The sequence below is a fragment of the Plectropomus leopardus genome, chromosome 3 (genome assembly GCF_008729295.1).
Source record: "Plectropomus leopardus isolate mb chromosome 3, YSFRI_Pleo_2.0, whole genome shotgun sequence".
Taxonomy (NCBI): domain Eukaryota; kingdom Metazoa; phylum Chordata; class Actinopteri; order Perciformes; family Serranidae; genus Plectropomus; species Plectropomus leopardus.
Genome location: NC_056465.1, coordinates 34,143,860 through 34,169,911, shown reverse-complemented (window position 1 = coordinate 34,169,911; position 26,052 = coordinate 34,143,860). Strand labels below are relative to the sequence as shown.

Below are 26,052 nucleotides of genomic sequence, written 5' to 3'. Positions count from 1 at the left end.
TGAATTTAAAAGGTGTAGGTTGAGCAGTTTTGGACGATCTGAAAGACAAAGCAGAGGAGAGGGACAATGCCGGTGTGAGAAAAGACGCCTAAATAAAGATTACTTTGCTGTAAAATGTTGCTTTTTGTGTTGGATTACTCACCTTGTGACCGCAGCGTACCAAAGTCAAGCATCTCTGTGGAGGAGTATATACCAGGGGCTGTAAACATGAAGGAGAACACAAAGACAGTAAGTACGACAGTAAATGTTCTGTAATGAAGGTGATGAATATTCACAAAGGTTTGGTCGCCCACCTGATGTGACTTCCACCTCTACTGGGAGGATGATGAACTGGTCCTCGTTGGGGGCGTTGGTTTTGATTCTGATGAAAGCCGTGTGGTTGTCGACATCTCTCGACGAGAAGCTGGCTCTCATCACCCCCTTTGTCTCAAAAGGAGGAATCTCCTGGAGAGAGAAGGGCAGCATAGGTGAGTGGGACTCGACTCTGACGGACACTGTTGTTTATCTTTAAATCGGGAAAAAGACTCGACACAAACACTGGAACAAAAATATTAAGACGTGAGACTAACCCATAATTTTCCAGTGCCTCCTTGTTGACCTGTGGGAAGCTCGAGATGAAGATCCCCACCACTGGAGTACATCTCAACAACCTGCAGCGACACACGGAAAACAGGGACACATCCCAGAAACAAATTAATCCCGCATACTTGGGCTTATTTTTTGTTACATTAGAAAAAAAGTTTTTGACCCTCCAAGTTAGTTATATTCCTCTAAAACCCAAACCAGCACAGAAGCTGAGCACCATGTTGCTGTGGACTCAACTGGACTCGGCTGATGCCGATTTTTAGTAGTTAATGAGTCCGATACCCGATAAACTGGAACCGATACGCATTTGCAATAAAAATTAAAATTTTCGTTAATTTGGAATATATCAAAGTCCAACACAAAACTTTCTTTAAATGCCTTTAACAAATGTTTTATCAAAACTGAAACATTCAACATCATGTACAGCAATTTTTTATGTAATTTAAGTGAAATTTAAACACAAAATAAAAAGTAAAAATAGCTCCCTGAGGTTTTACAAAGTAAAATTTTCCTCCCATGCTGAAACTTTCCTTGCATTTTTTAATGAATTTTATTGTTAATTATTAAAATAAAAAAACAGATATTCTGCAAAATGCCAAATGTCGGCCCCAGTGATCGCTCACGTCGACCCCTGGATGACATTTTGATCTGAAAAAACACAAACACACTATCTGATCACGGCAGCAGTAGACCAGCCACTCCCGTGTTCTGCGAGATAAATTACTGTTTTTGTGAAAGCAGTCTGTTTCTAAGAGAGCAATAAAAAGGCTTCAGTTTCCCGTCAGAAAAAACTGTCTGACTGCAAAGTTAAATGTTGACAATATAACACCGACCACTTCAAAACATCCACAAAACATACCGAACTAACCCTTTCAGTCATTATTACTATAATCAGAACTCAACGCTCAAACATACGTCACTGCTTTTTGCCAACGGGATGAGCGGATGTTTTCATTTTAAAAAAGCGTCGAAGAACACAGATTGATCCGCACTTTAAGCAGCTGCTCCGTATTAACAAAATAAATAAATAACCATTAGAGACTCTTACCTGCAGCGGTTCGCTGTACGGGTTGTGGATGTTTATTAGAGGTGAGAAGCTGCTGTTTACTGGGACTCGAGCCCCGATGAAGGGCCGAAGTCTGTAAGGGTTCGGTATACCGACCCCAAAAACCTTCAGGACAGAGACAGAAAAGCAAAATGAGTCCTGACGTTAACTAATCAGATGAGAAAAAAATGAAGCGTTGATTATTGCAGTTTATACCTGGTATGTAAACACTCCATGATGTGATGTATTAATAAATAAAGTGTTTTCTACATTCCCAACTACTCGAGCGAGAAACACGACATCGAATGACGTGTTTCCTCCTGGTGGAATTATCTGATGAGAGAGAGCACATGAAAAGATAAATTGTCACAATAAAAACATGATGTGCAGCACAACAAACACTTATTGACAGAGAAAATCGCAGCTTCTCAGAAGCTCTTCACATGACCGCCACACATCAGAGCCGGTTAATAACCTGAAAGATGTTAACAGTCGCTGCCAAAACACCTGACCTTAAAGATCAGCTGCTACGAAAACATCTCAGCTACGCTCTAACTTTAGCATTTTGGTGGTGACTGTTTTTTCAAACTGTGACTGTTTGGTGGGTTTTTGGCTTCCTGAATCCACTCCTGTTTATTTTTACAAACACAAGGTTCCTACAGCTTAAGGCAAGTTAGATTTAAGGTTTTTTTTTAAACATTTTAATACCACTCAGAATTAAAATTAAGGACCAATTTTACAAAAATGAATAAAAAAAACATAAACTGACATAAATTACCAAAGATCAGGGACAATTTTACCCAAACCCAAATTTTAAACCTTTGAAACATGAGAAAAACTGGTAACATGGGGGAAAAAAATTCAGCAACTTGGCATGAAATTAATATTATTTAAGGCGGCAAAATGACCTCAGATAAAAAAGAGGGATAGAGAGGGAAAATCATTAGAAAATGATCAAATAACTAGGAAAATATATTTTAAAAAAAAATTAGAACTAAGTAATAAAAGTTACATAAAAAAAATTACTGTTATTATTTTATATATATTTAAATTTTATTTTAGCACTCTGTAAGGTTATTTCCTGTTTTTGTTTATGATTTTTTGTTTCCTTTTTTAAAATGCATTTATTATTTTGAGGAAAGCCAATTTGCTCAGGTATCAAAGAGTTAAACCTTTTGAAAGACTGGTTTAAGACATTTTAACGCTAATTAAGGCCTTATTTTTAGATAAATAAATTGACTGCCTTTTAAGTCTTTTTAAGGATTTGCGGGAACTCTGTAACATGAGCGCACTAATGTAACACAACAGATCGTCTCGTGTCATTTCTTCTATTTCATAACATTCAGAGTCTCAAAAATGCAGATAGAAGAAGGCGTAAAAGGGCAGAGAGATTTAAAAAACATTTTTAACATCCACTTCGGTGTGAGAAAGTTACGGCTCAGCAGATACAGTCATGGTGGAAGTGCAGCAGCAAAAAGATAAAGGCTAATAGGAAACATACACTCTAACCTGAGCATTATTCATTTATCAAGGAAACTTTTTCAGTCAGGAAACTATATAAGTTGCTCCTTTTTTTTTTTAACTGCATCCCAAGGGCATGGGTTTGGCTTCAGAAGTATACATAGCATATATCCGGCATTTATACACACACAACAATCCACTTCCTCTTCCTCTGCATGTGTTTTGGATAAAAGAGAAATATGTTGTAGGTTATCGGTCAGTTATCACACTTTCAATAAAAGCTTATAGAAAAATAATAAAATCCTGCGGTGCGGTGTTAATGCACTAACACGACTTCACACCACATTTAGTTTCCTTGACAGAGCTGATACACAATCCTGTATTTGCATCTTCACTACACAGAGCGCAGCCCGCGCTTCACTTAGAAACAGGGTTTGTAAACACAGCAGGCGGGTTTCCATTAACCCTCACATTGAAAATGCAAATACAAAACACGCCTAATGGAAACACGCCAATTTTACGACAAACTCCCATTCATCGCAAAAAAGTTTTTACTCTTGCATGAGGTGGTATTTCAGGCGATTAAAAAAACCCATATTTTGCAAAACTGCAATGGAAACCATTTTTTGGCTTTTATACGTCACATGATGCTATGGTTATGCGCTTTACGGTAGGAACTGGTTCCCTCGTGATGCAGCAGGCGCTACAAGAGCCGTTATTGCATCACATATCTCGCATCATCCTGAAGTTTTAAATTCACAATTCCTCTGTGAAATCGTGGACTACCACCACCAAGAAACCCCTCACACGCGGCCGCTCCCCCAGGGGCTCGCCTTTCCATTATCGCTCGCATAACACGCCTATGTGACCGCTAGTGTGGTGGCTGCAATACAAATAAACCTGCTAATGTTTCGAACATCCATCGCCATGGTTACTGGAGTGTTATCGCGAAAGAAGAAGTCGCAAAACATCACTTAGTGGAAACGCAGTCATCTCGCAATCGCATTTAGAAAATATCGCTTACGTTTTGTGCAAATCTGTACTGGAAACCCATCTATTGGCAGGTTCAATTCAAGGACTTTTTCAAGCACTTTTATTTTCAAGGATAAAATTATTTTCTCCACAACCATCTGTTGTAAGAGAATTGTGCAAATTTGCTCCACCATCCACAGTCAGACACACACGGATGATTATTTACGGCTCAATTACAGCTTTAAAGTCATACCGACTCTGCTCTGGTGTGACTGTTTTGTGACTAGTATCACAAGGAGACTTCATGTTATTTAGAGATTAATCTCCACATCTATGTTTCCTGCTGTGCATTTCAAACACGATAAGCCAAATCTGTAATTTATATCAAATTTACTGACACGATCTCCTGGATATGATACATACTGTCACTTGTAATTCCACAACACAAAAACAGTGATGTACTGGTTTTGTCCTTGTGTGTGTGTTTTTTTTTTAAAAGTGGTTTAAAGGTCGAGTGTGTAGGATTTGTTGTGCTTTGTGTAGTGTTTTCTCCTGTTTGCCAAGAACTACAGTGAAAACACAAATGGTCCCATCTAATTTAATTTTTCTGAGCTACTGTAGAAACAACATGACAGACTCCATTCAAGAGTACCTGCTCCCTATGTCTAAATGGCTTTCTATATCTATATATCTATATATCTATATAGGTATCGAAAACACAACTTTTTTTTTTTTTTAGGTGATTATACACTTAAAAAATCTTACAAACATAAATATCATATTCTATATTTTTGCCTAAATAATAATAATAATTATTATTAATATAGTATAAATTAAAAGCAGAGGCCAAATAATGCAAAATGCAGGACATAAACTGTCAGTTTAAAATAATACAAAAAATAGACCAAAAACAACAACAGACACAATATAATCAATAAAACCACAATAAAAGGAAATAAAAGGGAAAGCACATAAAATAAAAAGATAAAATAGATTTTAAAGAAAATACATAAAAAGACTAACTCAAAAGACGACCGCATAAAAGAAGCCTATAAAAATGGGTTTTAACAGGTGATTTAAAAGAAGTGACTGTTTCTGCGAGCCTTATCTCCTCAGGCAGGTCTGTCCAAAGCCGAGGGGCCCTGATGGCAAAGACACGGTCACCTTTAGATTTAAACCTCGACTTTGGAGCGGCCAGAGGGGCCCCACCTGAGGATCTAAGCCTGCAAACGGGCTCATAAGAGGTCAACATTTCTGTTATGTAGCTTGGGGCCAGAATCACACGAGATTTAATCAGTAAAATCTCAAAATCAATTCGAAAACCAACAGGGAATATATATCCCCCCTAAATCCTACACACTAGACTCTGCACAGACAGAATCTACTCTGCCACACATTATCTCATATCTCATCATCTTTTTCAGATTTCGCTCTTCTTATGGATTTGAGTTTGCTCTTTTACGAATGCACCGCGATGCTGTGTGGCAAGATGAGCCTCCTACGACCAAAATCAGATCAAAACTTTCCCTCGTTGTTGCCAACACAGCCTTTCTATTTCCGAGGCAGAAATAAGGCGTGGGGAAAACAAAAAAACTTGATTACGACCCCATATCATAGTGACGCCAGTTCACAGGGGATAAATATGATCACATACCCTCAGTGTTTGGCAGAGTACGGTAGGTCATTTGCGAAGGAATTTTTACTGCAGAAATTACTGAAACAGCACATTCACACGGGAAAGATCACAGACAGCCTCTGCAGTTATTACAAAATACAAAAGGCCTCTAAATTATAGTATGAATAAGGCTAAAAATGACAGATTCAATAATAAGGGTTATTTTTATTATTAATATACACAGGAGGTGAAATACTTAATTTAAGCCCCAATTAGTGCCAGCATGATGCACACAGGAAATGAAGAAAAGAGACAGCTCTGGGAATATTTTGGGAGGAAAAAGTATCTTAGGAATACGCTTTGCTTTATTTCTGAGTTTCCAAACTCTGCAGTGGTAACAATGGTAAATAAATAAATATATACTTGGGGTGTATTCTCCTGAGTATTAGAACAAATCCTGAATTTGGGACAAAGCATAAAAAACGCCAACAGTCACTTGGCAAATTCGGATGCATGTGTAATTTGAACACGCGCCCACAGCAGAGATCTCTGGGGATTTTTCGCTCTAACTATATATGGACCTGAGCGCAGAGAAGAATGTTACTGCAAAATAAAACTGCAAAATAAACACAAATAGATTCAGAGATATGCATCGGTTCCATGCAGTTATTTAAGATAAATGTATGTGGCTCTCTTTAAAGAAAAACACAAATGTTAAATGAAAACATGGCGTGTCTCAAGAGGACGGGTCCAAAATAAAGCTTTCACGTACAGTATGTTCTCCTGTCAGGTTTTTTTAGGCTGGGAAATCGGCTCTGTGCTTTAGAGCAGGAAGAATTTGCAAAGTTTGAGACTTTCCAGGGTGTCTACAGCTATCAGACAGTTCAATTTAACGCTTTTTAAGACATCTTAAAGATAAATTTTAACTAAATTTAAGACTGATATTTGGAAAAATCATCTTTTCTTATTCATGCCCTGCAATACGTTTAAAGGTCAGTAGTATATATGCAGTCCTGTGCAGATGTTTGCAGGAAGATGGCTTTTCAGAGTAAACTGTACTAATCTATTAATCTACATTTTGCCAACAGATGATGATGATAATAATGATAATAATAATAACTTTATCTTTAAAAACAGAGTTTATAAAGTGCTTTGACAAACAAGGCAAAACAGAAGCACAAGGGTTTCCTGCAGAAGTAACATAACTATAAGAGCCAAACAATAATGCTGAACTAAGGCCAGCCAAAATTTAAAGTACAATTACACAAGAGAGAAAGAAATTACCAAAACCAAAAACAATAACAACCCACACCAATAAGAGTAAGTAGAATTCAAAGAGTATTAGCAGTAAAAACAGAAATAATAGTACCAAGAATAGAAAGAATAAAAGAATAAATGAAAAGACAAACTCAAACACACAAGTGTGATTATTAATTAAAGTTTCAGTGAAGGTCTTAATATCAGATATGCAGACTTTCACACAGAAGAGCTTGACTAATTTCAACAAAAAAATTTAAAATTTAAGACTATTTAGAGACAAAAACTGAATTTGAGACTTTTATGACTTTTTAAGGACCTGCAGACACACTCTCTTAACTGCAAACAACCTTTAATCCTGCTCTGTCGTCTGCAAGCTTCCCCATAAAATCATAATAATTACAACACAAAACTGTACACCTAAAGACCTCAAATTAAACACGACCGATGATGTTAATAAAACAAAATCTGTGAAATGAAGACGCACCCTGGAGGTATTGTTTTATCTACTGAAATGTGGAAAGTCTTTATGCAGACGTGTCTCATGACAGGAGTCGAGGCCTCAGGTTGTTATCTTCAAACCCGCTCTGAATTCCTCCTGACTGAACGTCTCTGTAAACTAGACTGTCGTGTCCTGAGGCTGAGTTCATTTTTCACCGCTGATATGCGCGTTACCGCCCTACAGACACGAGCGTACCATTAAAAACACTTGAGGCACATGCCGTTTAAAAAAAAAAAAAGAACAACAACAAAAACCCATCTCTTCAGTTAACTTCTATAATCAGTGTCTCACGGCTATACATTGACTAAAACTACACAGAGTTCTCAAACAACTAAATTATGAGTGCAGGAAAACAGCCACAGAACTGGTTTTTCCTGTAACGGGAGTCTCCACATGCAGAAAAGAAGACATGATGTATTTGCTAACATGTGCATGTGAGAAGATACATGTTGGAAAGAGTCACATTACTGCTAACAACAAACAAATGAAGTTCTCTATCCTGCTGACTTTATGCAAGCATCACATCTGCTATTTTGTCTTTTAATTTTTGATAGTGGGAATGTGTTGCATAGATTGACATCTGCAGCCTGTGATCACTTTGAACCTGAATTTTAGCAAATATTTGACCATTTAGTAACATCCAATGTGAAGGGCAGCTGCAGGAAAATGAGACGTTCTGAGTCTGACAAACAGACTGTTATTTACGCGTCGGCGCTGATAAGATCAGTTCCCCCGCACCGCTCTGGGATCAGCTGGTCGTCTTACTGTTATCCCAGCCACGGTGACTGGTCAGATGGTATTTCTGCTTCATTATGTGCTTGTAAAACTGTGACATCATAAGAAAAGCTGTCTGAGCGTTTTCACACTCATTTGATTCGTAACAGTCAGTATGTTTAAATAATGTCAGAAAAAGTTGAATTATTGTGTTAATCTGACTAAAACTGGACTTTTAAAATACACGTAAACATGTTAGACTGACTGAAATCCAACTAAATATCATTTCTCTGAGTCAGACTAACACACCCAGATAATTTGACTGGTAGTCGAGTTATTCTGTCATGTAAACACCTCAGTCAGACTTTGACTGGACTTGGTGTTTTTTGGTCACCACATTGGCCTCCCTCTGCGGTTAGAGAGAGGGACGGTTGAAAAATGGGTCAGGCGTTTTATCAAAAATGTAAGCGCTGAGGAGGGACTGGTGTTTTTAATTTTGGCTCAGGTGAGGGACTTACAACTTCTGAAAAGGAAGTATTTTATATTTATTTTAAATAAAAAAAGTTACACCAGCCGCGCCCCTCCTCTGATAAATAAAGTGCAGATCCACAACACAGAGGCGAAGCGATGTCGTGCTGTAGACACAGCAAAACATGTTTTAGCCGCCTGAAAAAAATCAATACCAGAGTTTAAATGTTCCCTATATCTGAATACTTTCTCCTTTGAACCTCCCACAGCAGCTGATGGAGGCAGCGGTAGAGCAGCAGCTGCGCCGTTCAGTGGAGTAAAATCTCAGTTTGTTTTTGACACAACGGCTTCAAACCCCCGTCGCTAAGGGCTGCCTTACGGCAAGGTAAAGCTGGCTGCTTTACCTTGCAAATATTCTAAATATAGCATAAACCTAAGACTAATCAATGAAGGCCAAGTTCGCTCAGCGCTGTTTATGTGTAAATGACGTGGTGGTTTTTTAACCCAAAGTTATTGTAAATAAACAGTTATGATTGATTGATTGTCTATATCTTGGACTGTATAAATAATACAGGTTTATAGAAACTGGCTGAAAGAGGACATATCTACTGCGACAAAGACAATTATGACTGCAGCTCAACTAAAACGTGCATGTAAACATGCTGAGCGCTACACTGCACAGTACAGTTTCCACTAAAACGACTCATTATTGACAACATTCATTAGCTTCCCTTTAATTTAAGAGTCTGATACCTGTTAAGGTTTAAGCAAAATGTAGCTTTAAACACCTACAAAAAATTAATTTTAATCTATTTTAGTTGATTTATTTTACTAAATGTATCTTTCCCTAATTGGTATTCTATCAGGCACTTGTGTTAGCTTTATTTATTTTATTTTGCAGTTTCTGTCCTGATGTTGATGTATTTTTTAAGGAATTTCTGGCAAGAATAATTGTAATAAATAAATAATAAATTGGGGATAATAAAGCTGTATCAGTAGCAGTTGCTAATCTGACAGTGAACAATAATCGGCATGCGCACAGAGGAGGAAGTCTTGGTCTGAATGTTTGTTTTTTTGGATATCCGCCGACTAGAGTTGCAGCTGAGGATTATTTTAGTTTTCCATTAACCTGTCGATAATTGTCTTGATAAATCGATAAGTGGTTTGGGCCAAAAGCCGTAGATGATGTCTAGATATGTTTTTTTATTCTCGACCCAAAGGTATTCAGATTACTGTCACAATGAAGAGGAGAAATAAGAAAATATTTACATTTAAGGAGCTGCAGTCAGAGAATTTTGACTTTTTTTTCCTTAAAAAACGAATCAAACCAATAAAGCAAATATCAAATGAGTTGGCTATTATAATAATCATTGATCGATTACTGCAGCTACACACCTGGCTTCACTGGATCCCCAAAAAATAATGGCCAGAGACCTCAAAGGCTAAATTTCCATCAGACTGATAGTCGATGGGTGCCAAAAATCATATTTTTTAAACAGATATTTGCGGTAGAAGTGGTCGTGTCTTCATAAATATGGACGTGTCCTCAGCGCTGGGAAATAGTAGGTTGTGTGAACTGATCAGAATTTTTTACTTGTATTTTACAATAGCTGGCAACAGAAAGTGGAGGTTTATGCTGCGTTCATGTGATGTCCGACTTTTTCGGAGGTCGTTCAGTGGGAACAAACTTTTTTTAAAAGCATTTTTAAAAAAAGGGGGGTTAATAGTTGTTTTTACATTATTTATATTTTTCCATATTATTTTATGTTTTATATTTATATATTTACTTATATATTATATAGTTATAGTTATACATTTATATTTTGTGATCAAATAATTGATATTTAATACATTAATTAATGATTAATAGTTTCTTATCACTGACCAAATATCGACTTTTGCCCGCCATGTTTGAGTATTTATGACATCAAGTCGGCAACTCGTGTTATAAAATTATCTCAGAGTTGTTTTTCCAACATGAGAGCCCATTTAAGTGAATTTCACCAACGGGAAAGTCGTCATTACGATTATTCTGGCATCACATGAACGCAGCATTAGAGACTAAATGGAGGGAATGAATAAAAAGGAGAGCTGTATTACTTCAACAACTACAATGTTGGTTATTTTTGACTCATCCTGTTGTTAAACTGTATCCTGTACATTTAAGTCAGGATTTAAGTATTTTCTCATGAAGCCAGTGAAGAGTATGCGTCATTTTTAAAGACTGTGTGCACTGTAACTTAATTATATTGTCCTTTACTCTGCCTTGTCCGTTTAGACTGCCTCTTTTTGTGCTATCATTCATTTCTTTGGTGTGGTCACATGTTCGAATGACTCATGAATTGCGTCAGGACTTCCCTATTTCTTAGTGTCTACATGCTGCAGTTTACAGCTTTAACAAGGTGCATGACTACAAGAGTCTACTCGAGTCTAAGCAGAAAAAAAGACAGCAAATGGCATGTAGGAGACAGAAAGATACAGTAAATTGTGTTTTCAGGTTAGTCCCTTATTTACAATAATCAAAACACGTCATCACATTGATTTATCAATGCTTAAAAATGCTGCATGAAGCACGATAATCAAACACGGTGAGATCATCACAGCCATGTTACACAGACGACAGGAACCACCTCTTTCTTTAACAATAACGCATAACAAATAAATAAATAATAAAAATAGCATTTTCAAAGTTCTTGTCTTTTGAGACAAAAACAAATGTTTGCAAGGTGATTTCCCGAGCGATGAGTACTTACCCTATTCTGGAAAAAGGATGCGTGAAAATGTGCTGTTGTTGCTGATATTGATATCAAACTAATTTCTTCTGAGCTAGGATTATGTAAATAAACTTTCTCCATTTTTGGCATTCCAACGGGCCTGCAAACAAAGAAAAGAACAACAATATAATATATGTAAACAACAATATATATACAGAAATTAAAACCTTAATGTAAAAGAACATATGGATGCACTGTACAGTATTTCCCCTAAAAAAGTCCCAGTTGTGGTGGAAGTTGTGTAGAACATCCACTGACACGAGAGGGGCTTTACACACATATTTGTACACAGCTGCAGATGTGTAGATGTCAAATTACGCTTTTAAAAAACACAATAAATGACTATTAACAAGTAAAACAGAGAAAAGCTGCCTACAAACTGTCACCAATTAGTTCAAGAGGTTTTTTTAAGGGTGACATCAAAAACAAAAGTTGTTACAATTGTCCCCGGTCTCCCCTAAACATTCCTGTATCACTAGCGCATGATAGATATATATATATATGTAGATATCTGGGATATTTTAGCTTCATTTTTGTACAGTGAGATTAAGTAAATCCATCTTTATATACGCTCAATAGTGAAAATGTGAACAGAAACTCAGATTTAATGTCCCTACATTAGTGCACGCAGTCTGCTGAAGTCATTCTTTCTCATTTTCTAATATTTTTTCAACTTTTACAATCCTATCTTATAGTATTTGTTCTTTTTTACAACTGGTAACTTATTAAACTGTGCCTTCTTTAAACATGCTGTTAGAGAACTCTGGTTTGTTTTTTTCACAGTGAAATCACTGATCAATAAAGTATTTCTGATTCTGATTCATTTGTAGCCAATCAGTATTTGACATTCCTTCAGGTTACCGTCCCCAAATTATTAACTTTTTGTAAAGACCGGTACAAGTAGCTCTGCATCTTAAAAGCCATTTGTTGTAAAAGCTGCCCTTTAAGTTTACATCCAAAGCAAATAATAAACTTTTAGCCTGTGCTTTCTTTCATTTCATAAGGCAAGAAAATCAGCTCCAAGGGACTTGAAACTTGGGGAGTTTTTATGATTTTCTCTGCTCGACTGCAATAAAAAAGTACGTTTGGCTTAAGAAGAAAAGATGCTATGATGGACTACCTCTAGGTCAGCTCATTAACCCTTTGAAACCTGCGTAAATGGGCTTGATTTCAAGAAGTTTCAAGAAAATTACCTGAAATTTGGCACAAAAAAGTAAAATTAAAATAAAAATGAAATAAATACACATATAAACATATAGATAAACGGCAAATAATAATAACAAATAAAAATAATAATTTTTTTTTGCACATTTTGCCTTTATGTCCATCATTATTAACTTCTAAATAATTTCTTTATCTTGTTTTTTAAAACTAATTTTCAGGTAATTTTCTTGTCACCTTTTTAAAATTTCTTTCAATTTGTAAGACATCATTAGCAAAGTTGCTTGTTGCCTTTTTAGCCATTTTATAAAAACAAGTTTCAAAGGTTTAAATGATACGAAAGGCGTCCGAACACAGCACAAGAAAAATGATGTTGTTCCACGTTTAACCTGAAAAATCAATTTTATTGTCCTTGAAACAAAGTGGAAAAGGAGGCTGCTGGTTCCTCCGACACAAGAGAGAAGATCTAAACGTGTCCGTCATATTAACATCTAAATTTGAGCCTCTTTGGATGTATTAAGACCGCTAATCAAACCCGTCCTGTCCAGTGTATTAGAGTCGGGGTGAGAATTTCTCAAGGTTTTATTTTCATGCTCTGCAAACATTCACAGCTGATAAGTGGATGTTTATGGAGGACACAGGACAGGGGAGGACAGGGGAGGACAGGCTGAGACAGCTGGGTCAGCTGGGTCAGCTGGGATACCCCCGCTCCTCTGAGAGCTACCGAGTCGCTCGCACTCTGCGCCCTGTTTGGGTTAGCTACATTTAGGACACGGTCCCGCTGCATGGGTGTGCACCGACTGTCAGACTGGAATGTGATCTAATGAATCTTGTGCAGGTGGAGCTAAAAGTGTTCGAGTTAAATGCTCAATTAGTGATGTCAGGTTGAGGCTTCTCACCTCAGAGTAACTCAAACTTTTACGGATACATTTTAAAGTGCATTGGCACCAATCTGCAAACTACACACTGAGTTTTGAAAATGTTTAATATCACATAAGAAGGTTTAAGTCCTCGTACTTTTTCCTCGCCAATTTGCACAGAAATGAAGCACTTAATGTAATTTTTTTTTTTTACTTTTGACCCTCTGCCCTCTGATTTTATTTATTTTTAGGTTTTAGTCCTTTATTGCTTTCCAGGCTTGTGTTTTTTTTAAATCGGTCTTTGTTTTTATCTGCTGTTTTCAAATTGTTTTTTATTGTCTTGCTGTGTAAATCTTTTTTACTGTGAGCTAATGGGCGCTTTAATTTCCTTTGGGATTAATAAAGTTAATCTAAATTGCTTTGGGTCAAATAATTATAGTAAAAGGGATCTCTTTATATCAAAAAAGACAATTTAAAGTCTCAAATAACGTCAAAAAGCAATAAAAACACACATCATTTAAAAATAAAACAATTAAAAAGTGTAAGAATATATCAAACACTCACTGTTCATGAAAATCCAACATTGGAGGTTCAAATCGTATAGGGCGGCAGTTCCCACGGTGCGGGGACGTGCTGTGAGAGACATGAAGATGTGACAGCAGCAACAGCAGGAGAGAGAAAATAGTATCCATGTTTGTGTGCAATTCAAACAAATGAGAGGCTAAACACACAAGCACAGACACCAGCGCCTGTTCCCTGGCATTTTTAACAGCACATTAAGATGGCCATGGGACCGCTCCCATATAAAGCGCACTGTTTCCATATGTAAACACGCCATGAAAATCCATAGAGTACAAAAAAATAAATCAACTGGACAAGAAAGCCAAACAAAAAACGTTCCTCTCTTTGCAGCCTTTGGCGTGTTGGTGTTTCTCTCACACAAAGGCAACTACTTTTGAGCATCGGCTGCACCCGTCTGGTGAGGACACAGTCATAACTCACCAAACCTGTTTCACAACAGGTGTATCTTAACAATAGGTAAGGCTGTACATAAAGAGAAGCTACTCCTCTTTGTAATGTACAACAGAGTGTGTGTAATGAGAGCCTTTATGTAAATCTCAGGGAGGGAGAAGTTCATCATTGACGCGGGTGTGGCACATAATCAAGCTTTATGCCGTTTGATGGCTGAAAAAGTAAACACCTGAAAGTCACATGCTCTTTTAACCGAGAATATTTAAAACCAGTTGTGGCACTCAGCCTGCAGTGGTTAAAAAAAAGCTTTTGAGAAACTCAACTGTGATGTTGCTCTCCAAAAATCATGACCTAGTTGCTCAAGATCATCTACAGACTTTGTGGTTATGAAACAGAAAAGGATCGTAGGTTTTTCACTTCAAAGGAATTTGCTTTGGTTTTTTGGTGCATACATTTAAACATATTAAGATGAATATTAATAAGGTATTACAACACTTTAGAACATGAAAATAACATAGAAAAAATACAATAAAAATATGACAGATACTTTTAAAAAGTGCTGTAACATAATAAATACGTAAAAAAAACCTGTTGAAGCAGCGCAGCTACAGCACAGTCCCTAAATAACGGCTCTGTCGTGATCTCTGCAGATTTACATGTTCTGCTTGTTGTTGAAGGAATCAAACATCAGATATCAGTTTATTTGTTCAGCAGAGCCGAGCTGGAAACTCACTACACCTGAACTCACACCGCGTCCAGCGGACACCAGCAAGGACACCAGCAGAGAGTGAGCGGACATTCGGAGACAGCAGCGGACACGCCAGTGAAGTATGACAGGGGAGCGGACACTGCCGGCGATGAGGACATTCGGAGACACCGACAAAAACACCAACTGAGACACTGGCGGGGAACGAGAGCAGAGTGGACACCGACGGAGACGAATGAGAGCGCAGCGGACATCCAGAGACACAGACGGAGACACCAGCAGAGACACTAGTGGCGAATGAGAGCGCAGCAGACATTCGGAGACACCGGCAGAGACAGCAGCAGAGACACCGGCAGAGACAGCAGCAGAGACACCGGCAGAGAAAATGAGCGTAGAGGACACCGGCAGAGACACCAACAAGACAGGTGTGGTTTGATAGAAAGAAAATAGTTCCTATATGAAACTGCTCAGAGGAAGGTCTGTGGATTATTTTAGGTAACCTGGTCATGATTTCTAGAAAAAAAACACTGCTGTTGAGTTTCTCAGAGGTATTATTTTGGCGCTTTGAGCACCATAAGTCGAGTGCCATCTAATACTAATATATTGGAGAAAAGACAGAAATCTCAACAGCTGTTATCTCCAACACTCTGCAGATCAAACCAAAACTATCAAGACTGATAAAAAACACTACAGGTAAGGGGAAAAATGCGTATTCTGGGGTGACCGTCCCTTTAAGACAGCCCCAAAAGAAATCTTTTATACTCTTTTGCACCAGAATTAATGTTGTGGTATCAATGCCATCCACTAACACACCACGCACATGCGATTACTCTGATATCACCCTGGAGTCGGACAATTAACCACAGATCAATTTCACCAATTTACTACCAGGCCTACGTGTACGGGGAGCAGACAACGGCTGCAGCAGCGTGCTCCAATAGCAGAGCTCACAGGAGACGGGATGGATTTCCATCCCCTGAGGCGCACGGTAATCCAGACAGAGCCCCAGCCGAGCACTGTTCCTCCCGGATAATCTGACATCTGCAGCCTGTCCGCGCTTCTCCCATTAATATAACAACTACTGACAAAATTCTTGCGGGATTAAGGACTCGCACGGCTGTGAATTCTGTGCGGCCTTTCGCTCTGCACTTCAGAGCTAATGTGTTGAATGTCAGGGGTGTAATTGGAGGAGCCGGGGAGATCATGAGGAAGGCTGTGCCTCTTGGCCTCAGATGTGCATGTGCCCAGTGTCGGGCTAACCTTAAAACCGGCGCATTAAAAGACAACATGAAGACTGTGAAAAGAATTCCTGCGGTCGTGATGAATATGCTGAGAGGTGTTTCCACAAAAGAGGAGCACGGTGACTAATAACGGCGAGATTATAACTACCAACCAACCATTTCCAAACATACTAGACACACACAACGAGGAAAAGGGGAAGCTGAACTTTTAAAAAAACTCTAAAACAGTCAAATAGAAAAATGCCCTCCCCCCTTGACTGACAGGGAGTGGTCTTACTACGCCTGTGAGAGATAACCCTTTTATGGATTAGAACATACTGTACAAACAGTAAGGCCTGCTGCTGTATGCTGCACTCAGACAAAACATACGTGTAAGGGGACAATTAAGGACAGAGTATTGATTTTACTTGAAGGCCATTATGTTAATAAGTTAACTGACTTGTAAATGTTTCCTGCCTCGGACACAGCGCGTACTTGTTTGAGCAGTTCTACCTGTTGGACACATCGCCACGTAGCCCTTTCCAGCAGCACCTAAGACTTGCATTGCAAAATCTGAGTTGTATCCAAACATTTCAGTGAAGCCACTATTGCTATGTTTGTCTCGAGGTATTTAGGCAGTCCTTGAAGGCAATGTGATCCAATCAGGGACGTTTGTCAGCACCAGCGGTACGGTTCTGCTGGTTGAAGTATGAAAAAAAACCACACAACCATCTGCCTGTCTGCTCCTCTTGGCCTCGCCGCTGTGGGTGCAAACTGTCAGACTCTCATATGAGCTGTCTGTGCGGTCTGCTCTGCCAGATCTCAGCTTTTCCAAGTCGCTGTGGCAGCAGAGAGGCGCACTGCGGTCTGCTCCAGCAACAGGTGACACAGAGCGAGCAGTTTCCCCTACGAGTCGTGTCACGAACAGCACGTTTGAGGGAGCTGAGGGGGTCGTAAGATCTCAGGAAAACTAACACTTCTTTGCATCTTTGCATTCTTGCAACATTTAAGGGCAGTTACATTCATTTTTGAAGTATTTCTGTACTTCTGTAGCTTTCCAGTAGTTGATTCAAATTTTGGTCAAAGTATTACGCAATTACGCATCTAAATACCATATTTTTCCAAAACTCTTCTCAAGAATTTAAAAAACGGGACTAGGCGTAGGTTTCTGCATAATGTTGTAATCCCACATTCAGCTGTGGATACCACAAATTTGACAGAGTAAGTCACATAATAACACAAGCAAAGTAAATGATCGAGGCCGAGGCAGACCAGCAACTCCTTTGTGCTGCGAGGTAAAATGACTGTTTTTGTTATGGAGTCTGGTGCCTCTGAAAAAGGCCAGGAAACGGCTTTAGTTACTCATTGGGAAGAGCTTTATGATGGCAGGGTAAAGCGGTGAAAATAATCTAATTTTATTTTTTGTAGCTGGCTTAAATACAAATGATGCACTGTCCATTACACAGTCTTTCATGCATTCATATTTTTTCACAGTGATTTTGCAAAGATCCGTACAAACTCTAAAAACTGCACCTCTTTAATTTTAATTCGGTTTTACTGAAAATATTTTACATTTTTTTTAACCTAACTATAAATGTCTTGTGATTTATATTTATGTTTCTAGCTTTGTGCAATGCCTGCTTTATTTTCATTTCCCCTTGCTATATTTATATTGTGCATCAATACACCAAAGAAAAGTCCCTGCATGTGAAAACCTACTTGGCAATAAACTGGATCCTAAAAACCAGCATGATCCTAAGATCCTATTAACCAAAATTGTCAGAGTGGCTTGAAGTTGTTGTCGTCTTGTAAATGATTATGATATTGTACATATAACAGATACCTTGTAGCCTGGCAGATACAATAAAATGCTGACCCAGGTTTGTTGATAAGAAAGTTTTTGTGCTTGCTTGTTCACATGAACACGGTGACTGATTTTGCATTAGTTACAGTAAAATGTTTGCAGCATCTTTGTTGTTTTCTACTTTGTCAGTCTTCATGTTAAAGGTGGAAGCAAAATTAAAGTGGAAACATTTTTAACCTTTCCTCTCCTAACGTTTCCAAGTGGTATTATTTATGGCGATGCTGTTGCAAAGACAACAAAATAATTTTCTGTTTTTCCTTTAGAGTCTAGTAACACCTAATGGTACCACAGTCGCAGCTGTTGTATCAATTGTTTCACTGTCTACTATTTCTGGGGAAAGCACCTACACAGAGTTTACACTGATGCTCTTTGGTAACTGGAGATTACAAAACAAAAGCACAATTTTTTTTTTATTTGGATGCACAATGGTTGACGCATTTCCGAATTTGCCGAAAATCAAGCGTTTGTTTTTTGGGAGATCGTACCCGGTGACAGACAGAGTTGCAGAGTGAAAGCGAGGATTATAGGAAACCAATCTAAACGCTGATGGTGTCATTATTTTAAAGCCATTACAGTACCTCCTAATGACAAGTTAAAACAAAAACCTTTTCCACTTCAAGTGTGCTGCTGTTTTTTTTTTAACTTGCTGTGTCAATTCACTTCAGACCTCATTTAGCTTGTAGCAACACTAACAAAAGAATACCATCCAGGTACATCATCGACACAGGTAACAACAACACTCACATACCGGACTACACCCAAACTTTTATAATGGCATTTAACTGCAAAAACACACAATTGTTTGACATAGTTGCAACATGAGAAGGAAGGATATTTCTGAAATGAAAAATAAAAACTTACCTTTGTTGGTGATATAAACTAAAATCAATGTCAGACTCTGCCTGCAAAAAAGAGCAAAGACATAAGAAATTACCTTAATGTGTTTTAAACAGACATTACATCACCACGTTAAGACAGTGGTTGTCAAACTGTGGGACAGTCCCTGCTGGGGAGATATAGAGTCACTGCAGGCTGAACGTGGATAATTGGGGGGAAAATATGGAGTGAAACAAAAAGCCCTTTTTGCAAATAGATTGTGCCATAGAGCCACTAAAAAGTCTCTTCTTTATGCCGCCTTTGCATTTTTACACAGAACTCCAGTGTGTGATTTTAGACAGCAAGCTGGCATCGCAGAAGCACAAGAGGTGTGACATTTAACACAACAGCGTCTGCCTCTAGTGTGACATATAGCATATGCGTCGGCTGTGCTTTATTAACAATAATGGCATGACATGTCAATAACAATCGTTTACTGTCTCTGTTATATGTATGGCGGCAGTTTATTTGTGGACATTTACAGCTGCTGTTCTTCTTCTTTGAATTAGCTGCTAACTTCTAACAGCTGCTTTTTAAACCTCCCACGCTGGGTTGCAAACATAACACGCCATCTAAACGTCACACCCATGATGCCTATGATCTTATTCTACTGCCGGCCTCTTTTACATAGACCTCGATTCAGCACTGTTGCTATTTCCGTTGCAGCCTTAGAAGGTGAGAAAACTCTCACCTCTCAACTGTTCGTTTTTCACATAAAAAGAAAAGTTAAATCAGATTTTTGTATATGTTTTAGATTATGGGGATGTCACATTTCGTGTTGGAGTTTGTCGTATTCCAAATTCTGAGTAATGACAGAAAGATTTTCCTGTTTATTGTAAATGTATATCGGTTCCAAACATCGGTTATCGGTCTCATTAACTACTCATAATTGGTATTTGTATCGGCCCTGAAAAACCAATATCGGTCGACCTCTAGTGAGTGATGGTTCAATTTCAAAGACAAGAAGACGGTAACAGTACTCACCTGTAGAAGGCTTCCCTCACCAAAATGTAAAACTTCTAGAATTGTGTCTGACTGAATGAATGCTGTAAAAAAACAAAAAAAAGAAGACATTATTATTATTATTATTATTATTATTATTATTATTAGCACCATCATTGACACAGAAAAGGAGAACAAACTGTCTCTAATAACAGCAGCATTTTGAACATTTAACCCTTTTGAATTACTGGTGGGAACACTGGAAGGTGAAACTACAGCAGAATTGGACGGGTCTAAAAATAGCTTTCTGCAAGCAGCTCCTCCTCCTCCTAAATCTACCCAGCAGTTTGCGGTCATTATATCTTCCTGCAGCACAAAGTTATATTATTAGTTAAGATAACTCCCTGCGTGAACTTTAATCTCTTGTACTTTCAGTGCAGACCAGAGACAAGAGAAAAGATCAGCCTTGGTAACTGTGTTCACATTCTGCTTGGTGAAGGTCAGCGTCGACAAGGAAGAAATATTTAATCTATGAACACATAAAATACTCGCAAGTCCATGAAGCATTTCATTGTGTATCTGTCGCCAAAAAAAAAGTAAACCCTCTGACTCTAGTGAAGTGTGTTAAACGGGTAGTAAATCCTCAGTATGATTAACAGGATTTTAAGGCCTGGATGTTTCTTGCATTAGGTGTCATATGACTCGTTCCAAGAATGAATCGACAAGCTTGGAGAGCCTAAAATTCAACTCCATACTCAGCATTTATAACGCTTTCACTCCAGTGAGCAGCTTTACACCTGACACCAATGAAATTCAACAACAACCTTTGCAGATCATGTTCGCTGCACACTTTTAGCAATGAAACCTGTTATTAAGTTTGACAATTAAACTGTCGTGTTGCTCTGAAGCAACAGCTGGATCTTTAATGAAATTTCAAATATAAAACATGCCTATTGGAAACACATCAGCTTTGAAAAAAACTCCCTTTTATTGCAAAAACGTTTATCCACTCGCATAGGGTGGTATTTTGGGCGATTTGAAAAAGACATATTTTGCAAAACCGCAATGGAAACACTTGTTTTTGTTTTTATAGGTCACATGATTCGAAACAAAGAGTTGAAGAGTCACCAAAAGAGGCGTTATTGCACCTCATAACATCACCACTTACACGTGGCCACTCCCACGTATAAGGGCTTGCCTTTCCAATATCACTCACATACCACGCCTACGTCGCCTTGGATTGGAAATAATGACGGCTCGTGTGGTGGCTGCAATCAAAATAAAGCTGCTAATGTTTTGAACATCCATCCCCATGGTTACTGAAATGTTATCGCCAAAGGAGAAGTCGCATAGCATCGCTCAGTGGAAATAGTCATCTTGCAATTGTGTTTTATCGACATTTCGAACATATCGTTCAAGCTTAGCACAAATCTATAATGGACACCCGCCTTATGATGTCAATAAACTTGTAAACTGTGGTCAAACTAGGCAGCGCTGATCTAATATGAGTCAAAAATCTGTAACTACATTGTCTATTTTCTGCTTCAAATGTTTTCAGTAACATATTTTAGTGAACTGTTTAGCTGTAAAATAAGAAAGTTTGCTCCAGCTGGTGGGGATAGTGTTGTCAAAAATATCTATTTATCAATACATATCGATTCTGATTATTTGAAACATTTCCAATACTCTCTTCCAGAATATCGATACACCAGTACGAACTATTTTTAAAAAGAAAAGCGTCAATTTTTCCCTATGGTATTTATCAAAGTATGTATCAAAGTTAGAAATTACACAATCATGACAACACTAGTGGGAAGTTGGTACTTCAGTTGACTATATCAAGCAGCTGGGTCACAAACTTTCTCATTTTACAGCTAAACAGTACACCAAAATTTCAGAAAATATTTGAGATGAGAAATAGGCAATGTAGTAACAGTGTAGTAACTAGTGCCTAGTTTGACAGTCTGACCACAACTCACGAGTTGTGAGGCATGATTGACAGCTGCGTCAGAGACTCCTCGGCTCTGATTGGTAGTTTTGTTCACATGCAAGCGTTAGAAGAACTAAGAGAAGGCGGAAGAGTATATGTTTTTTTCCACAGATTTGTCTCATGTACCACTGTGCAATAACATGAGAATTTCAGCAAATATATCAAAAAGGTAATTTTCTAAAAGTTACCATCTACAGCTGTAACTGCTGCTGGTTATTAAGTGTGTTTTAGGTTAAGTTGCATCAGCTGAACCTGGTGATCTAATCACTTCATGCAACAACTCGGTTTCATTTCCGTTTTAGATTTCATTACTGACATGACACGAGTACTACATCACACACAGCTGACATTAGAGCTACTCTGCCATGGGTAAGCATCTGGTGAAAGTTGGAGTAAATTTCTCCAAGTCCAACTTAACTTCTTTGGCAGGAATATAGTGGAAAGAAATAACTTTTCCAAGACTTTGTGAAGGAAAGTCATAGTGAAAGTTACACTGAATTACTCCAGCTTTAATGCAGCTCAACAGAAAATGAAACTTTTCTGTTACTTTGAATCATTATGTTTCTTGTTAGTCAGCAGGTGGATAACAAAACTACTATCAAAACAACAAATAGGACAAAATTCAAAATGTTCTCGACAATAATAAGCTTTGGGGCTAAATCTAAAACATCAATCAAAGGTGGCCAAATGCAACTGTGGGTTTTTTAGCGATTGTCAAACTGAAAGTAAGCATAAATCACGTCATTTCTCCTGGCTTGGGCCTGTGTGAATCTGCACAGATAATTTGAATAGTGAAGCACAACCAGCAGTGATCTAACTAACTCAGACACTGTTTCCTGAGTCTGCAGACAAAGTGACATCACAATGTCTGCCAAATAACCTCCGTTATCGCTCAAGTACATTTCTTTTTGGATAAATGCTCAGATTGTGTTGCAAACACATGGAGCCAATGTAAACAATTTATAGGCACCAGACACGTTTCAGGGTTGGCACAGCTTATCTCGGACGTTGACTGCAGCTGTCCACTCACGACGGACAGACTTATCACTGTGACCTGACATGATCAGTAGATTTGACAGCTGGACACTTCAGCCCGCTGGATAAATAACATGCGGCTGTCATTTGGCCCCTAAACGACCGGAGCCAAACGCAGAGTCATAATCAGGCAGCCACGTTTTCAAATAAATGTCTGAATCAGTCACCTGACCCGACTGATTCAGACATTTCCGTCATTGACTCTAGTTTGAGGAAGTGGTACAGGGCACCCTGGCAGCCACGAAGAGGCAATGCTGCTATTAATGTTTCATCAGAAATGTATTATTTAGTTTTGAAGGGGTCACAAACAAAAGATTCAAGAAAACACAAAAAAGTACAAAAGAAAATCTATAATAATTAAACTACCTATAAATCTATACATAAACAGTCAAAGCACAATGAAAACATGGGCACTATATATATATATATATATATATATATATATATGACAACTTTAGGATGGAGAGGAATACTTTTGCTATTAGACTGCAACAGGACAAGTCTTTAAAAAGTGATTTTATTCTATATTATTTACTTTTTTAATGGTTTTGACAAACCTGTTTGTAAGCTCACTAAAGTATGTCCCTCGTGTCTTTAAAAATTACTTTCCATATCTACTAATTTCTTGCAATTTGCAAAACAGTTCTTGACAAGTTGCATAATGTCCCCTTTTCTTCTTGTTTTCAGAGAAATCAAACCAATCTCCTCAGTTTTTGATGGTTTAAATTCCTGTGAAAGTATCTGAACGCAGCACAAGAAAAGTGATGTTGATCTCGGTTTCAGAGGGTTGAGAGTGAATATCATTTTTAGAGCCATTCTAGCAAACAATGTCAGCATAGTCCATTAATTATATGAATAATGTAAAAATGATGTATTTTCCTCAATTTTATACACTATTTTTAGCCTTATTTTCTTTATTAATAACGTCAATAGGTTTTTTTTTATTTTTAATCTATTTTCCGTCTTATGTTATGCATTCTGTGCATTCAATGTTATAAATAAATTCAATGACTTATGGAGAAGGGGTTGGACTGAATACATTTTTACTTATTCTCACTCGATTACTACTTACTTTTTTGTATGTCTGTTTTGTATAATAATTTCTCTATTTCCCTTTTTGCATGTTCCAAATTAATGAATCAAATCAAAAATCAAATCAGAATCAAATGTAATTTCTTTTATGTAGAGCACATTGGGCTGCATTTCTTGTATGAAAGATGTTAAAAGTTTTAAGTTTATTATTATTATTGTTTATAGTATGAAGTGTGTCTCTTTCTAACATTAAATGTAAACATAAACATTCTGAAATGCACTTAGGTCATATAGTGAGCTTACATTAGTCATAACTAAAATGCTTCTTATTAGTATAATAATAATTATTGTTATTATTTATAGTATGAAGTGTGTCTCTTTCTCACATTACATGTAAACATAAACATTGTCTTTTAATTCAAATGCACTAAGATCAGATAGTGAGCTAACATTAGCCGTAGCTAAAATGCTCACGATTAGAATATTAATAAGTACTACTGTTATTATTTATAGTATTAAGTGTCTCTTTCTTAAATTAAATGTAAACATAAACATTGTCTTTTAATTGAAATGCACTTAGGTCATATAGTGACTTAACATTAGTTGCAGCTATAATGCTCATTATTAGTGTAATAATAACAATCATTATTGTTATTATTGTTAGTATCTATGACATGAAGCGTCTCTCTCTAACATTTAATGTAAACATAAACATTGTCTTTTAACTAAAATGCACTCAGATCATTTCGTGAGCTAACATTAGTCATAACTAAAGTGCTCGGTATGAGTATAATAATTACTAATTATTAGTATTGTTATTATTTATAGTATGAAGTGTCTCTTTCCAACATTAAATGTAAACATAAACATCGTCTTAATTGAAATGCACTAACATCATACAGTGATCTAAGATTAGTCGTAAATAAAATACTCGTTATTAGTATATTAATAATTATTATTATTTATAGTATAAAGTACCTCTTTCCAACATGAAATGTAAACATAAACATTGTCTTAACTGAAATGCACTAACATCATACAGTGAGCTAAGATTAGTCGTAGCTAATGCTAACCAGCTGCTCTTTCTGCCCTTTATTAATTATTATGTTTATAATGTTTGCTGTTAGCCTAACTCAGCCTTATATGGACGGCTGACAACATGACAACAAGCTACAAACTGAGCTAACACTCACTGTAAAGGCCACATACAGTTGGCTAAAGGTGCCACTTTTACTCTGACGCTATGTTTACTATCACTTAAAACCCGCACCCACGCTAAATGACAAGTGTTTAACAGCAAAGATAATAAACTACATTTCAGCTGCGTTTCAGAGGTGTAAATGTTAACGAGGCGGCGGGCTAGCTGTGTTAAAGTTGGCCCGTGGAGGTAACCCAAATCCACACTTCGTACAAATGTCTACGGAAGTTAGCGCTAGTTAGCTAATGCGGACGTAGCCCGCTAAGTTACAAACCTTGTTTATTGGCCCGCGCCGTGTGAATAAAAGCAATAAATAACATCCTCAATAATCCGACACACGGTGTTCTGGTTCCGCTGAGTGAGTGCCGAGGACTCTGGGCTCCGTCTCCGCTCGCCATGCTGCACTTCTTTCTGTTACGATAACAACCGAGCGAGTGTGCGGACATGCCCGTGTAAACCTCCGCTGACTCTGTCAATCATCGCCGTGAAAAAACTGAGCAGCGGCAGCAGCGGCGGCGGCGGCAGCGGCAGCAGCAGCAGCTAACTACCGAGCAGGACGGCGGCCTCGCTTCTTCTTCTTCTGCTGCTGCCTCTTCTTCTTCTACTCTTCCTCTTCCGCTCCATGGTGACGCGTCACAGGCTGACACACGGCGGTGTATACTGCTGCCTGCTGCAGCGGAGCCGCGCGCGCGCACGCGCGCACGCACGCACACACACATGCATGCACGCACACGCACGCACACATACATGCGCATATACATATGCACGCGCGCGCACACACACATGCACACACACTCAGAAAC

General features: G+C 38.0%; 1 protein-coding gene across 1 annotated transcript in view; it reads right to left on the bottom strand.

Moving 5' to 3' along the window:
• tmem131 (transmembrane protein 131) overlaps positions 1-25,832 on the bottom strand; it is a 50,368-nt gene extending 24,536 nt beyond the window's left edge. Inside the window, 11 exon segments of the mRNA XM_042483674.1 lie at positions 3-38; positions 143-199; positions 294-444; positions 570-650; positions 1,634-1,756; positions 1,847-1,963; positions 11,373-11,493; positions 13,979-14,047; positions 19,038-19,078; positions 20,037-20,098; positions 25,524-25,832. Of these exon segments, the coding sequence (XP_042339608.1) occupies positions 3-38; positions 143-199; positions 294-444; positions 570-650; positions 1,634-1,756; positions 1,847-1,963; positions 11,373-11,493; positions 13,979-14,047; positions 19,038-19,078; positions 20,037-20,098; positions 25,524-25,695 (1,030 nt within the window). The 5' untranslated portion in view covers positions 25,696-25,832.
• Positions 25,833-26,052: the final 220 nt, after the last annotated feature.